Genomic DNA, 16,142 nt, shown 5'->3' with positions numbered 1-16,142 from the left:
TTAGAAGAGAAACGTGATCTGAAGGAAAGTCTTGTCATGTTTTAGATTTGATTTCGTCCTTAACTCCCGTCTAGCAACAAACTGCAAACACTTAAAAGGCCCAAACATTTAAAAAGCCCAAGAAGATGAATGAAGGTAACTTGAGCTTCCTGCTTCTTCTTCCAGGGTGACAGTGACTCCAGACGGGATGCTGCGGATCCACAACATCAGCAGGGCCGATGAGGGGAAGTATACCTGCTTTGCTGAGAACTACCTGGGCAAGGCCAACAGCACTGGACACCTGTCTGTTAGAGGTACATACACACACACACACACACACACACACACACACACACACACACACACACACACACACACACACACACACACTGAATCTGTCAGAGGTAACTGAACTCCCTCACTATCCTCCCCTCCTACTCTCCCCTTTGTCCTTTCCCTCCTTCCCTCCAGATGCTACTAAGATCACCTTGGCTCCCTCTAACGCTGACATCAACCAGGGGGAGAACGTCACGCTGCAGTGTCACGCTTCACATGACCCCACCATGGACCTCACCTTCACCTGGGCTCTCAACGGAGCTCTGCTGGACCTGGAGGACCCCGCCGGACCGTACCATCGCGTGGAGGGGGTGAGTTAGTCAGGCCACAGCAGAGCAAACCATTGCAGGAATGGGGGTGCGTCATGATGAATGACACACAAAAAAACTCCACGGGTTCTCTTGGGGTTATTTTGAATCAAAGAGTTCGAAATTTAATGAAACTGCTTAACTGATTTTGGAATCAAACAGCTTGAAATGAATATGATTCCCAGTGTGATTAATGGAAATAAGAACCATTCAGCAGGGTTTATTTAAACAACAAACATTTTATTAGAGACAGCTATTATACACTTAATTGAATCACTAAAGATCTATGCTGCAGACCATATCAAGGAGACCATCCGTGTAATGTGTCTCCCTCCCTACCGTTCACGTCTTGCTGACCTAACACTTCTAGGTTGATGATGTGACTGCCATTTTCCATGCCTCTGGGTGTACTGGGGATTAGAGTTTAGAATGTTGACCCAAACAAGTTTCGGTCAGCACCGAGATTTCACTGTCACTGGAGTCATCTTTATAATGGTATATACTTTTAAATCCGAGTGTTGGATATAATTGAATTGAATTTTAATTAAAGTTACCTTCAATACTGCTGTGAAATGGTGATGATATGAATACTGAATATCTGACTTGTTTCTCTGTAGCAGACAGACCATGTCTCCAATTACTAAACAAGTTCTTTCTCTCTTTCTCTCTCCACTGTCACTTGTTCTCTCTTTCCTCTCTGTCTCGGTCTCTCTCTCTATATATATCTGCCTCCCTTTCTCTCTGTCTTTCTCTCGCCCTCTTTCTCTTTAATCTCTCTCGCACTCTCTCTTTAATCTCTGCCCCCTTTCCATTTAATCTCTTGCCCCCGTTCTCTTTAATCTCTCGCACTCTTTATCTTTAATTTCTCTCATGCCCTCTTTCTCTTTAATCTCTTTAATCTCCTTCATCTCTTTTATCTCTTGCCCTCTTTCTCTTTAATCTCTTTCATCTCATCTCTTGCCCTCTTTCTCTTTAATCTCTTTAATCCCTCATCTCTTTCATCTCTTGCTCTCTTTCTCTTTAATCTCTTTAATCTCTAATCTCTCGCCCTCTTTCTTTTTAATCTCTCACTCTCTCTCATTCTCTCTCTCCACCCTCCCATTCTCTCTCCCTCTCCACCCATCTATCTCTCTCTAACAGAAGGAGACCGTAGGTGACCTGTTGATAGTGAGTGGTCATCTGAGTCAGGCAGGTACATACAGCTGTACAGCTCAGACTGTGGTGGACAGCGCCTCAGCCTCCGCTAAACTGGTGGTCAGAGGTAAGACCCCGATCATATCACAACAACTCACCTGACCTTTTCTATGATGGTCATCATTATAAAATGTTTGTTTTACAGCATTGCAGAACTTAATTGTAACATTTTATGAGGATTTTTGAGTTAATTACTTACATAATCATCCTTATCCCCAGGACACAATGAGCTACGTCCACTACTTTCTGGGTGAGAATTTGTACTTGCATGTACATGAAGGAAGTTAGCTAAAAGACCTGACTAGGCATTCTCCAACTGTCTCTCCTCAGGTCCCCCGGGACCTCCAGGTGGTTTGGTGGTGAAGAACGTTGCCGCGACGTCGGTGGAGTTGCGTTGGAGTCGTGGCTATGACAACCACAGCCCCATCGGGAAGTATGTTATCATGGGTCATTCTCCACTGTCTCCTGGTTGGAAGAGGATGAGGACAGGTAAGAGGACCACCACTGTCTGTGTGTGTGCTTATCTGTGTACCTGTGTGTTTTTGTGTCAATCAATTAGTCCCTGACTTCTCCTTCTTTCCTTCCTCCGCATTCTCCTCCGCTCTTCTCCCACAGACCCATCTAATATTGAAGGCAATGCTGAGTCGATTCGTGTGGTTGGCCTGTTGCCATGGATGGACTATGAATTCCAGGTCATTGCCAGTAACATCCTGGGCAGTGGAGAGCCTAGTATGTCCTCTCACACTATACGCACCCAGCAAGCAGCTCCCACAGTGGCCCCTAGTGGACTAGGTGGAGGAGGAGGAGACCGCAACGAACTCATCATCACCTGGACGGTCAGTGTGTGCGTGTGTGTGTGTGTGTGGGGGGGGGTCCATAAAGTTGTGAAAAAGTCCATAAAGTTTTGTTTGAATCTGATCCCAGCCCATGGCCAGAGAGTACCAGAACGGAGATGGCTTCGGCTACATCCTGGCATTCCGGAAGCAAAACTCTCCAACGTGGGTGGTGGAGCGTGTTTCCAACGTGGAGTCGTCTCGCTACGTTTATTCCAACCAGAGCCTGTCTCCCTATTGCCTCTTTGAGGTGAAGATCAAAGCCTACAACCGTAAAGGAGAGGGTCCCTTCAGCCAGATCGCTGTGGTGCACTCTGCAGAAGAGGGTGAGCAACCCAAACTCTAACTCTAACCCTAACCTCAACCCTAGCCTTAACCCTTCAGTCAGATCACCCTGGTGCACTCTGCAGAAGAGGGTGAGCAACCCAAACTCTAACCCTAACCTCAACCCTAACCCAACCCTAACCTCAACCCTAGCCTTAACCCTTCAGCCAGATCGCTGTGGTGCACTCTGCAGAAGATGGTGAGCAACCCAAACTCTAACTCTAACCCTAACCTCAATCCTAGCCTTAACCCTTCAGTCAGATCACCCTGGTGCACTCTGCAGAAGAGGGTGAGCAACCCAAACTCTAACCCTAACCTCAACCCTAACCCAACCCTAAACCCAACCCTAGCCTTAACCCTTCAGCCAGATCGCTGTGGTGCACTCTGCAGAAGAGGGTGAGCAACCCAAACTCTAACTCTAACCCTAACCTCAACCCTAGCCTTAACCCTTCAGTCAGATCACCCTGGTGCACTCTGCAGAAGAGGGTGAGCAACCCAAACTCTAACTCTAACCCTAACCTCAACCCTAGCCTTAACCCTTCAGTCAGATCACCCTGGTGCACTCTGCAGAAGAGGGTGAGCAACCCAAACTCTAACTCTAACCCTAACCTCAACCCTAGCCTTAACCCTTCAGTCAGATCACCCTGGTGCACTCTGCAGAAGAGGGTGAGCAACCCAAACTCTAACTCTAACCCTAACCTCAACCCTAGCCTTAACCCTTCAGTCAGATCACCCTGGTGCACTCTGCAGAAGAGGGTGAGCAACCCTAACTCTAACCCTAACCTCAACCCTTCAGTCAGATCACCCTGGTGCACTCTGCAGAAGAGGTTGAGCAACCCAAACTCTAACTCTAACCCTAGCCTTAACCCTTCAGTCAGATCACCCTGGTGCACTCTGCAGAGGAGGCTGAGTCAGAACAGGTCTGGGGCATGCAGGAAGGATTAGGAGCATTATGCTTGTTTGCCACAAGAGGGCGAACAAAAACACAAAAATGCAGATATTTACCAAACAACCACATTATGTAAATTCATTGTGTTTATCGTACTTATGTGTGTTAGATATGATCCGACTCCCCAACCCTTATTTTACCCATGACCCTCCATGCAGAGCCCACGGTGGCGCCCTCGAGGATCAATGCCACGGCTCTGACAGCATTCGAGATGCAGGTGTTGTGGGACCCCATCCAACATCTCAGCACCAACGGTATCCTCCAAGGATATGAGGTCAGGACCTGCACAACACCAGCATATAACATATGTGACAAGCTATTCTATGAGCCCTGGTCAAAAGTAGTGCACTATGAATGGAATAGGGTGCCATTTGGGACCCATCTCTGGACTTTTGCTCAAAACCAGTCAGTACCATCTATGGTGCCATCAGTCCCCTGACGCCAGTGAGAGACCGTCCTGGAGTTGACCTCACCTCATCTTATCTTCTCACACCAATAAAGATGGTACTAATTTATTAGATGGGCTGTGTGTGGTTGGGATCAGCATGTTCAGCCTGTCGACAGGCAGATTAGGTCTGATGGTTGGTTATCACGATGGCCCTGTGGGGAAACAATGGCAGAGTCATTCATATTATCATGGTTCAACAGGTGTCACACTTTCATATTTTTTATTGTACATATTTGAAAGGAAACAGAGTTTAAGAGAATAAAAAATACAGAATACACAGTGCCTTCAGGTGAAGCATAAAACAGCAAAGGGCTTAGATACAAGGCTCACCAGAAAATATGCTCAAATTGATAGAACCACACAGTATATTGTGAGGAAGAGTACAGGTATCTAACATTCCTAATGATTTGACAAAGTTTGTGTGTTTTTTCAGTAGAAGAAACAATTCCAGTATTAGGCATCTCATTCCTTTAAGAGATGTACCCACGGTCACGTAACTAATTGTTTGACAATGCTGTGTATGTGTGTGTTTACAGATCCGGTACTGGCGTCAGCATGAGCGGGAGGCATCTGCAGACCGTGTGCGAACAGCTGGGCTTGAGACCACAGCTCGCGTGGTGGGATTGAGACCCAGCACCCGGTACCATGTTACCGTAATGGCCTACAACAGCGCTGGCACAGGACCAGCCTCGCCCAGAACCACTGTTACTACCAAGAGACCACGTATGTAGGATACCTAACATGTGTACACACACACACACACACACACACACACACACACACACAAGTTTAAGTTCAAGGTTAAGTTTAACCTCTCTGGGATATGTGGGACGCGTCCCACCTGGCCAAAAGCCAGGGAAAATGCAGAGCGCCAAATTCAAATAAATTACTATAAAAATCAAACTATCATTAAATCACACATGCAAGATAGCAAATTAAAGAAACACTTGTTGTGAATCCAGATTGTGTCAGATTTCAAAAAAGGCTTTTCAGCGAAAGCAAACGATGATATGATCTGAGGATAACAACCCTGCAGGCGCGACACAAAACCCTGAAATAAAAATATAAATCATACCATACCTTCACCGAGTTTCTTTTGTTGGCACTCCAATAAGTCCCATAAACATCACAAATCGTCCTTTTGTTCGATTAATTCTGTCAATATATTTACAAAATGTCCATTTATTTGGCGCGTTTGTTCCAGAAAAACACTGGTTCCAACTTGCGCAACGTGACTACAAAATATCTCAAAAGTTACCTGTAAACTTTGCCAAAACATTTCAAACTACTTTTGTAATACAACTTTAGGTATTTTTTTAGGTAAATAATCGATAAAAATTTAAAATGGGATGATCTGTTTTCAATACAGGAGGAAAACAAACTGTAGCTAGCTTTCTGGTCTCGCGCCTCTATCTAACAGTACACTTCAAGTTACCCTCGTTCAAGATGGCCGTACTTCTTCATTACACAAAGGAATAACCTCAACCATTTTCTAAAGTCTGTTGACATCCAGTGGAAGTGATAGGAACTGCAAGAAGGTCCATTAGAAATCTGGATTCCCAATCAAAACTCATTGAAAAGAGAGTGACCTCTAAAAAATAGAATCTGAAGTTCTGTTATACTCACAGACATGTTTCAAACAGTTTTAGAAACTTCAGACTGTTTTCTATCCAAATCTAATAATAATATGCATATCTTATCTTCTGGGGATGAGTATAGCAGGCAGTTGAATTTGGGCATGCATTTCATCCGGACGTGAAAATACTGCCCCCACCAAGAAGTTAAGCATCAGACCGTTTAAATCGCTGACGTAGTGTCACGTGATAAAACACTACATTGTAGCTGTCCCATCAGATAACCTGGCACACGTTAGCCCTATGCTAACTTTACCAGGTGGCACTGACTATTTCCTGTGACAACTTCGTCATCAGTGTATCAAAGATGTTCAACTTTTTCTCCACAAACCAACGGTATTTCTATGAAATAGGTCAACTTGGCCTCCAGATGGAGTTGGTAAACATCCAAAGTCAAGGTTTACTTTTGTTCCACTTGGTCTGTCACAAAGATCAATATGTAGCATGATGCATCCTTGCCTTGGCTACTAGCTACTAAAGTCAGACAAAGTCTTTTGTATAAAAAAAAAAGACGAAGAGCCTTGTGGCCTTGTCAAAAAGCTGTCATTTACCACAATTGATATCCCTGCCAGATGGCATATAGCACTAAGGGGTTTAACATGTCATCTCTGGGGCACAGTAATTGTGGGTTTGAGTCCCTGTGAAGTCAAGCTTTTTTGTTGAGAACAAAACTGTTCACTGCTGGTCCTCAATGCTCAAATCAAATAAGGCTTAAATGATGAAGTGGATGATTCTAACAATGCATACAAAACGTTGTACATGTAAGTGTAGCCTACATCAGAAATTAAAGGACGTTTTTGGTCTAACACTACTGTTATACTGTGCTATTATATTCAGTATGCTTGGCCTATGTAGAATACAAATTCATCATTAAGTGGTCTTGCAAGACATTGATTCAGCTTTGATATAAACTGTATTAAACATGCACCATTCTGAGGAGTGGTGGAGCGTCGCTCCAGCAGCACTAATGTTATACGCCTGCGTAGTAGCAGTAGTCAATTGGTAATCTTCATTTCCAAGGTTTTGTCTGCAATTCCCTGCAACACACTAACACTACAAATGTCATTCTATATTTTAAAGGAAAGAAAATCTATCTTACCTGGGATTCCAACTTGCCGCACACCGTGAAAAGTACCAGGTGCCAGGATCACTACACTGTGGTCTAAACATCCAGTTTAAATCAGAAGCTTTTTAGTAACTTCAAAAGCAGATTGTGCCGCTTGACTTTTGTCGCCCACAAGTTTAACATCTTTGATAGGCTGATGAGGAAGTTGTTAAAGGAAATAATCACTGCCACCTGGTGAACTTAGCATAGGGCTAACGTGTGCCATGTTATCTGACGGGACCAGCTGCAATGCAGCATTCTATCGCGTGACAATACACCATCCATTTTTATTGGCTGATGCTTAAACTTGAATTTAAACTTTGTCTGAAGTTCGTAAGTATGGCCCCAGTGTTTTTGGGAGGGTGGATATGCACCTGGCTACCAGTATCTACTGGGCTTAAGGATGTAAAGGGATTCTTGTGGAGGATTTCGAGTGAGAGGGAATCATGTCTGTGCTGATCCTGATACAGAGGATCTCCTCTCCTTAAGCTACTGATACTGATACCTTAATCCACTGTCAACATTAGGCAAAAATATGCCTATATTAATATATTCTATATGATATCATGCCTTTTGGTTTGCATTTTGGCAACAGTTTGGATCGTAATGTTTCTGTGTCCGTAAAATGTGTGTGAGACCATTGTATTATCAAGTACATGTATCTAAGTTTAATTAATGTCTTGGTCATGTGACTCCCGGAAGGTGAGGCAGGTCAATAAGTTGGTGTCTCTAGTTGTTTTCCTTCGTTTACCTTTAAAGCTCCTAATCGTCCCCCTGGCAACGTGTCCTGGAAGACTGATGGCTCATGGGTAACTGTTAGGTGGGATCATGTCAAGACCCTAGACAATGAATCAGCCGTACTGGGTTACAAGGTGAGTGGTGTCTGTTTGTAGGAGAGGTGTGTGCAGGTAGGTATGTTATTGTCATATTGCGAATGCACTGTCAAAATATATTAAATCATGTTAACATGTGTGAAGTGAAAGTGGATATGTGGTCAAAATGAATAAAGTTGTTCTCATAAGCTACTTGTAAACCCTTCTGTTAATAATCAGATATGTAGTGCAATAAAAAGGTCATGTAAAGGAATCAAAGAGCATTTGATAAGGCTCAGCCTGGCAATAGAAAAACATTCAAGATATGACATATCATCAGTAGATGAACATGAACCATCCTATTCTGGTTTTATAGTGTGATGCTGTGCAGAGAGAAAACACAAAAGTATTGAAAACATTATCTTAATAAAACAAATAATAGTTCATCAAGTGGGAAAGGACACACATTCAATAACCCAACAAATGTATTTCCTCTGTAGAAGTTGTGTGAATAGGTTCCCTCCCTCTGTCTTCGCTCAGGTCCTGTACAAGCACGAGGGCCAGTCTGCTCTGAAGGTTCTGGACAAGGGGAAGACGTCTGTGACCCTGCCCCTACCCAAAGACAATGGCTACGTGGTCCTGGAGATACGCTCTTGGGGGGAGGGGGGCGACGGAGCCGCACAAGAGACCATCGTCTCCCGAGACTCAGGTGAGACTTGGACTGACTGTGTGTGTCCCAATAATATATTTTTTCTCATAAAGTGTACACTCGTTCACTACTTCCCCTAAATCTATAAGCATTGGATTGGTGAAAGGATGGGCTATAGATTGTTTCTACCATATTTCTTATACCAGTCATTTCCTTTCATATCAGTGAAGGGAAGTGAACAAGTGCACACTAACATAATTTTTGTAACTTTCAAGGATTTTGTGGAATTCTATCAGATTGCATCTAGGGCCTTTTTGGCTAGTTCACATTATCACAGGTGTCTAATTATCTCTGTCCCTCCGTGTGGCCTTATCACATGTATACCATGTTAAATAATCAAATAATACCATTGGTTTTTCTACTGAGGGTTTCAGCATGAAATAGCCTTTGTCTTTTTTTTACCCATTTTAATTTATTTTACGATGTCAATATGTCTTTGTTGTATATGTTTTAGGGCCAAACTGGTGGCAGTTGTGATAAAAGACAATTGTTGGAAGATTTGCAGAGTTGCCATTGTTGATTAGATACTTTTTTCATGAATTAGTCTATATTATCTTGAACTCTTATGGTGTCACGACTTCTACCGAAGGTAACTCCTCTCCCTGTTCGGGCGGCGCTCGGCGTCGGCGGTTTACAAGCCACCACCGATCACTTTTTCCTTTTCTGTTTGTTTTGTCTGTGACTCTTTTTCACACCTGGTTTCATTTGCGTTTATTTCTGTGTGTATAAGGGTAACCTGTTGCCTGCCTTAGTTTGTGCGGGATTAGACTTTTGTGTATTGTGCTCGATTGTATTTAAAGTTTGTTGTTTTCACGGTTACGCACGTGCATTTGCGTGTCGGAACTGTGTTTGTTCCTCCGTGCATTTGAGTGTCGGAACTGTGTTTGTTCCTCCGTGCGTTTGAGTGTCGGAACTGTGTTTGTTCCTCCGTGCATTTGAGTGTCGGAACTGTGTTTGTTCCTCCGTGCGTTTGAGTGTCGGAACTGTGTTTGTTCCTCCGTGCGTTTGAGTGTCGGAACTGTGTTTGTTCCTCCGTGCATTTGAGTGTCGGAACTGTGTTTGTTCCTCCGTGCATTTGAGTGTCGGAACTGTGTTTGTTCCTCCGTGCGTTTGAGTGTCGGAACTGTGTTTGTTCCTCCGTGTATTTGAGTGTCGAACTGTGTTTGTTCCTCCGTGCGTTTGAGTGTCGGAACTGTGTTTGTTCCTCCGTGCGTTTGAGTGTCGGAACTGTGTTTGTTCCTCCGTGCATTTGAGTGTCGGAACTGTGTTTGTTCCTCTGTGCGTTTGAGTGTCGGAACTGTGTTTGTTCCTCCGTGCATTTGAGTGTCGGAACTGTGTTTGTTCCTCCGTGCGTTTGAGTGTCGGAACTGTGTTTGTTCCTCTGTGCGTTTGAGTGTCGGAACTGTGTTTGTTCCTCTGTGCGTTTGAGTGTCGGAACTGTGTTTGTTCCTCTGTGCGTTTGAGTGTCGGAACTGTGTTTGTTCCTCTGTGCGTTTGAGTGTCGAACTGTGTTTGTTCCTCCGTGCGTTTGAGTGTCGAACTGTGTTTGTTCCTCTGTGCGTTTGAGTGTCGAACTGTGTTTGTTCCTCCGTGCGTTTGAGTGTCGAACTGTGTTTGTTCCTCTGTGCGTTTGAGTGTCGGAACTGTGTTTGTTCCTCTGTGCGTTTGCACGAGTTTTCAGTATCGAGAGCGTAGTTTGTATTTTCGACTGCGCCATTTTTGTGTTGGTAGACTGTCTGATTTAACACGCTTCTCAGACATCCCTGCTCTCCTGCGCCTGACTCCTACACCTCTCACCTAGACGCACATAATCACATATGGTCTATCCACTAGAAACCCATGGACAAAAAATAATCATGTTAAATATGAATACATTTAAAAGTTATACAAGTATAAATTACCAACGTTGCCATAGATGACCTGTTCATGACCAACATTCCAGTAACCTTGGTAAATTACCAATAGCTTTGCAACTCTATACACACCACATAGCCCCAGAGCTTCTTCAGGCAAGGTTTTGTGCCAAGTTTAAATCACAACCCCACCTAGGACTACTCTATATAAAATACCTGCATGAGTCTGCCCCAACAGCTAGTCTAGCCCATGGCTAACAGGATAAGCTAGCTTTCACACAAAGAAGGTTACAAGAGCTTAAGTGGTAATTGGAACCACGCGGCTATACACGGCAGCCCAGTCATAATTAGCTGGGAGGATGAGGTCAAACTGTTCTGTGCAATCTATGTCAAGTCAAGTTTTATTGGTCACATATGTAACAGTATAGCTTCCGTCCCTCTCCTCGCCCCAACCTGGGCTCGAACCATGGACCCTCTGCACACATCAACCACAGTCACTCACGAAGCATCGTTACCCATCACGCCACAAAAGCCACGACCTTTGCAGAGCAAGGGGAACCACTACTTCAAGGTCTCAGAGCAAGTGACGTCACCAATTGAAATGCTATTAGAGTGCACCACCGCTAACTAGCTAGCCATTTCACATCGGTTACACATACACATGGTTAGCAGATGTTAATGCGAGTGTAGCGAAATGCTTGTGTTTCTAGTTCTGACCGTGCAGTAATATCTAACAAGTAATCTAACAATTCCTAACAATTTCACAACTACCTTATACACACTAGTGTAAAGGAATGAATAAGAATATGTACATATAAAAATATGGATGAGCGATGGCCGAACAGCATAGGCAAGATGCAGTAGATGGTATAGAGTACAGTATATACATATGAGATCAGTAATGTAGGGTATGTAAACATTATATAAAGTGGCATTGTTTAAAGTGACTAGTGATACATTTATTACATACCATTTTCTATTATTAAAGTGGCTAGAGATTTGAGTCAGTGTGTTGGCAGCAGCCACCTAATGTTAGTGATGGCTGTTTAACAGTCTGATGGCCTTGAGATAGAAGTTGTTTTTCAGTCTCTCTGTCCCTGCTTTGATGCACCTGTACTAACCTCGCCTTCTGGATGATAGGGGGGTGAACAGGCAGTGGCTCGGGTGATTGTTGTCCTTGTTGACCCTTTTGGCCTTCCTGTTTCTGATAGCCTATAATTTCTCAAGTGGGAATTGGAATATTGGATCTGGGTAGCTTTCTGGAGTCCCGTTGCTGCCTGTGAGGTTGCTAGGCTGCTGTGGGAAGTTGAGGTTCGTCAGTGAGTGACAGGGTTTAATGAGAGGTAGAGAGGGTTAATGGGGGTTTACCTCACTGGATTCTGTATTAGTGCCTGTCTATCACACACATGCAGGAATGCACACATACTGAACACATATGCGCTCGCGCGCACACACACACACAGACACACACACACACAGACACACACACACACACACACACACACACACACACACACACACATACACACACACACACATACACACACACACACACATTGCTATTTGGAGTATGCTTAAGACTAGCTGTGTTCCAGTCCCAGTCTCTAGAGCCGGGAGGGCTGTGTGAGCCAGTCAGAGAGACAGTGGTTGTTAGTCAGTGTCTGTCAATTAGCTTTTGCTTACTGAGCTCAGTATTAGAACTGTGACTCCTCCAATGAGCAAAGGAGACAAGAAGGCAACTGTTATGATAATACTGTACCAGAGCATGTCCCCAATGTTCTCTCTCTCTCTCTCTCTCTCTCTCTCTCTCTCTCTCTCTCTCTCTCTCTCTCTCTCTCTCTCTCTCTCTCTCTCTCGCTTTCTATCTCGCTCTCTTTCTCAAACAGGAACTGGAATGATGGTGCAGAACCAGGCGGGATCCCCATGGTCCAATCATGCTCCTCTCCTGCTCACAGCCACACTCTCCATCACTCTCATTGGCTTACTGGACCTGTGATCTACAACAATCCCTGGACATTATGTTTCATGGTCTAAGCCGATTGGTCAAATTCACCTATCTGGAGTTTTGTTGGGGTGGGGTTAAGGGATGAATTTGAATAGATGGGGAGGGATGTGTGAGGTAATATTTTGAAGCGAGGGGGATTGTGGGAGTTGTCAAAATGACTAATGGTTATTTTATTCTTTTTATAAGAAAATCAAAGAGGGTCAGTTTTTTATGTGTGGGTCTGTGGGGTTTCAAGTGGGTCAAGACTACCTGATTGTCAGTTACATTGGTGTCGTTAGAACCATGCCTTATGGGGATAAGAGAGGCCTTTGTGCTTCACAGCAATAGGTCACTCTCTCCATGTCTCCTGGCTTTCCCTACTCTGCTATAAACCCAAGGCTCACTGGCGTATGTCACCCAAATCAGCCTGTGTATGTAGAGCATCATGTGTACATACCATTGAGAATGAATGAGGACTCTAGTGCCCAAAAGCACGTTTTAGCAATGGCTGCGCAATTGAGGACTTTCACCATTCTGAAGTTGTCAAATGGGTGGGACATCCTATGGGTTAAGGAAGGATCACATAATTCCATCCAGGTCCTCAGGAGGGATCAGCCACTGAATTATACTTGTGATCAAACATTCCGTAACTGCAGGTGGCAGTAAATCGCCAACCTTCACTTTATACCTGTTTAAGCAACACACTACCAGGTGGCAGTATGCACCCTTTCATGTTTTTAACCAACTCATACTAGTAGTAGTAGAAGAAAATGTACTACTTCAAAATGGAGATGGTCTCAATGGCGCTGCCCGTGCGCTCACAGACGCCATAATGGGACAGGTAAAATGATGAGTCCTCTATAATTATCTATGGTACACACATACAGAACAGTAGACAACATCTCTGGTTCCCTCAGACACTGACCAACTCAAACGTTTGTATCTAGAATAAGATGAAGGGGGATAAAACAGTGATGTCATAAATGTCATGATTTTTGAGAAAGTCTACTTCAAGTGGAACTCACTGTAAATAGAACGCTATCTTAGCCTACTGGTCTTTCTTATGACACAGTCTCTGTTTAAAATGGCCCTTTTTCTCTTTGGATTGTCTGCCTGTGTGTTTGTTTGGTTGCTTTATTATTTGTTTGCCATGGCAGCATCCGGATGAATAACTTTAATGGTCCAAATGAATGTTTACCTTTTTTATTGTTTATGTTTAGATGAGAGAACTCAACTTGATAAAGAGCTTCATCAGTCCTTTCAACAGCAAAAATACGATGAAAGTGTGATCACCAAAGTACAGAGTTATCGTTAGTATTATTATTAATGCCACCATTATTCTGTCACCCTTTATCCATGAACTTTTATGTAACATGTCCTGTGGTTCATTAACTGTTAATCATGCAACACACCTGCCATAAATACTGTCTGTCTGAGAAGGGTTCACGGCAAGGATACGACATCTAAGGAACATACTGCATATGCTAGTTAATCATGAAGCCCCTGTGATATTGATTTGGGTGTAAAGCAAAGAGAATTCCCGCAAGCTGTTTAGATGTTCCCGATGTTTCCAGAGTTACAAAAGCAACATGTCAACATGTCACGCCCTGACCTTAGAGATCCTTATTTATTCTCTATGTTTGGTTAGGTCAGGGTGTGACTCGGGTGGGAAAATCTATGTTTTCTATTTCTTTGTTGTTTTTGCCATGTGTGGTTCCCAATCAGAGGCAGCTGTCTATCGTTGTCTCTGATTGGGGATCATATACTGTATAAGTTGTGATTTTCCGTTTGGGTTTTGTGGGGTGTTATTTTATATTTAGTGTCTGTGCCTGACGGAACGGTTCGCTTTCGCTTTTGAATTTGTTATTTATTTTTTTCTTCAAAAATAAACATCATGAACACTTTCCACGCTGCACTTTGGTCCACTCTTCCTTCCACCGACGACGAGCGTTGTGCCAGCTCTATGCTCGGGACCTCCAGTGCGCCTCCACGCCCCAGTGTATCCGGTGCCAGCTCCACACACCAGGCTTCAAGTGCATCTCCCCAGTCCGGTGAGACCTGTTCCGGTTCCATTTACCAGGCCTCCAGTATGTCTCCCCAGCCTGGTAAGCCCTGTGGCAGCTCCACGCACCAGGTTTCCAGTACGTCTCCTCAGTCCGGTGAGACCTGTTCCGGCTCCACGTATGAAGCCTCCAGTGATGATCCATGGCCCGGTGCCAGTAGTGATGATCCATGGCACGAAGCCTCCAGTGATAATCCATGGCCCGGAGCCTCCAGTGATAATCCATGGCCCGGAGCCTCCAGTGATAATCCATGGCCCGGAGCCTGTAGTGATGATCCATGGCACGAAGCCTCCAGTGATGATCCATGACCCGGAGCCTCCAGTGATGATCCATGGCCCGGAGCCTATAGTGATGATCCATGGCACAAAGCCTCCAGTGATGATCCATGGCCCGGAGCCTCCAGGTATGATCCATGGCCCGGAGCCTGCTGTGAAAATCCAGGGCATGGAGCCTCCAGTGACGGTCCCCAGTCCGGAGCCTCCAGCGACGGTCCTGAGTCTCCAGTAAAGGTCCCCAGTCCGGAGCCTCCAGCGACGGTCCCCAGTCAAGAGCTTGCAGCGACGATCTACGATCCGGAGGTCCCGGCGACGATCCCTGACCAGAGCCCCCACCGAGAGTAGATGCCCACCCGGACCCTCCCCTATAGGTTCAGGTTTGCGGCCAGAGTCCACACCTTTGTGGGGGTTACTGTCACACCCTGACCTTAGAGATCCTTATTTATTCTCTATGTTTGGTTAGGTCAGGGTGTGACTCGGGTGGGAAAATCTATGTTTTCCATTTCTTTGTTGTTTTTGCCGCGTGTGGTTCCCAATCAGAGGCAGCTGTCTATCGTTGTTTCTGATTGGGGATCATATATAAGTTGTGATTTTCCGTTTGGGTTTTGTGGGGTGTTGTTTTCTGTTTAGTGTCTGTGCCTGACGGAACTGTTCGCTTTGGCTTTCGTTTTTGAATTTATTATTTTTGTTTGAGTGTTTCTTGAAAATAAACATCATGAACACTTTCCACGCTGCACTTTGGTTCACTCTTCCTTCCACCGATGACAAGCTTTACACAACCACTGTCTTTGTCAAGTGTTATGCCACTGTACGTGGCAGCTTTTGAACAGTGGGTCTTCTCCTATATTTTCCCATCTGATAACTCCTGCACCTAGAAAGTCTGTGGAACGTATGTTCAGTACAATACCTTGAACTATTGATTTTGGGCGTAGCCAAGAAGTTCAATGGTAAACTGCTCTTTCAACACAGTGTGTCTGTTCTCAATATAACTACTGTTAGATACATCTTAACGTGAAACAAGATGGCAACTACTGTATGTTGTCTCATTTTATTCAATTTCTGTTGGTCTGAACCATATAAAGGCAGGTTGGCCAGTAGCAGTACGTTTGTGCTTCTACATGTTGTTCTATGCAGTAGAACAGTTCTATTAACCAAGATGCCCTGTGGCATTCCAGGGTTTCTTAGTCATCACTAATTGTAAATTCTATGATTTCAAAACATCTCAGGAGTGTAGGAATCAAACAATACCTTTGATGGTTTGCAAGGGGTCTTTTTTTGTTATTTGTAAAAGTTCTGGGAGTTGAAAATGGTTTGTTGAGCAAATGGTTGGATGATG

General features: G+C 44.3%; 1 protein-coding gene across 1 annotated transcript in view; it reads left to right on the top strand.

Moving 5' to 3' along the window:
* cntn2 (contactin 2) overlaps positions 1 to 15,531 on the top strand; it is a 94,860-nt gene extending 79,329 nt beyond the window's left edge. The window contains exons 12-22 of the mRNA XM_029682136.2: positions 166 to 293; positions 451 to 626; positions 1,764 to 1,884; positions 2,148 to 2,306; positions 2,433 to 2,653; positions 2,742 to 2,976; positions 4,082 to 4,197; positions 4,908 to 5,094; positions 7,870 to 7,982; positions 8,463 to 8,631; positions 12,371 to 15,531. Coding sequence (XP_029537996.1) covers positions 166 to 293; positions 451 to 626; positions 1,764 to 1,884; positions 2,148 to 2,306; positions 2,433 to 2,653; positions 2,742 to 2,976; positions 4,082 to 4,197; positions 4,908 to 5,094; positions 7,870 to 7,982; positions 8,463 to 8,631; positions 12,371 to 12,480 — 1,735 coding nt within the window. The 3' untranslated portion in view covers positions 12,481 to 15,531. The remainder of the gene's footprint in view (positions 1 to 165; positions 294 to 450; positions 627 to 1,763; positions 1,885 to 2,147; positions 2,307 to 2,432; positions 2,654 to 2,741; positions 2,977 to 4,081; positions 4,198 to 4,907; positions 5,095 to 7,869; positions 7,983 to 8,462; positions 8,632 to 12,370) is intronic.
* The last annotated feature ends 611 nt before the right edge of the window (positions 15,532 to 16,142 follow it).

This window comes from Oncorhynchus nerka, linkage group LG2, assembly GCF_034236695.1.
Source record: "Oncorhynchus nerka isolate Pitt River linkage group LG2, Oner_Uvic_2.0, whole genome shotgun sequence".
Taxonomy (NCBI): Eukaryota; Metazoa; Chordata; class Actinopteri; order Salmoniformes; family Salmonidae; genus Oncorhynchus; species Oncorhynchus nerka.
The sequence above is the reverse complement of the archived record's forward strand: the minus strand, read 5'-3'. Positions and strand labels throughout refer to the sequence as shown.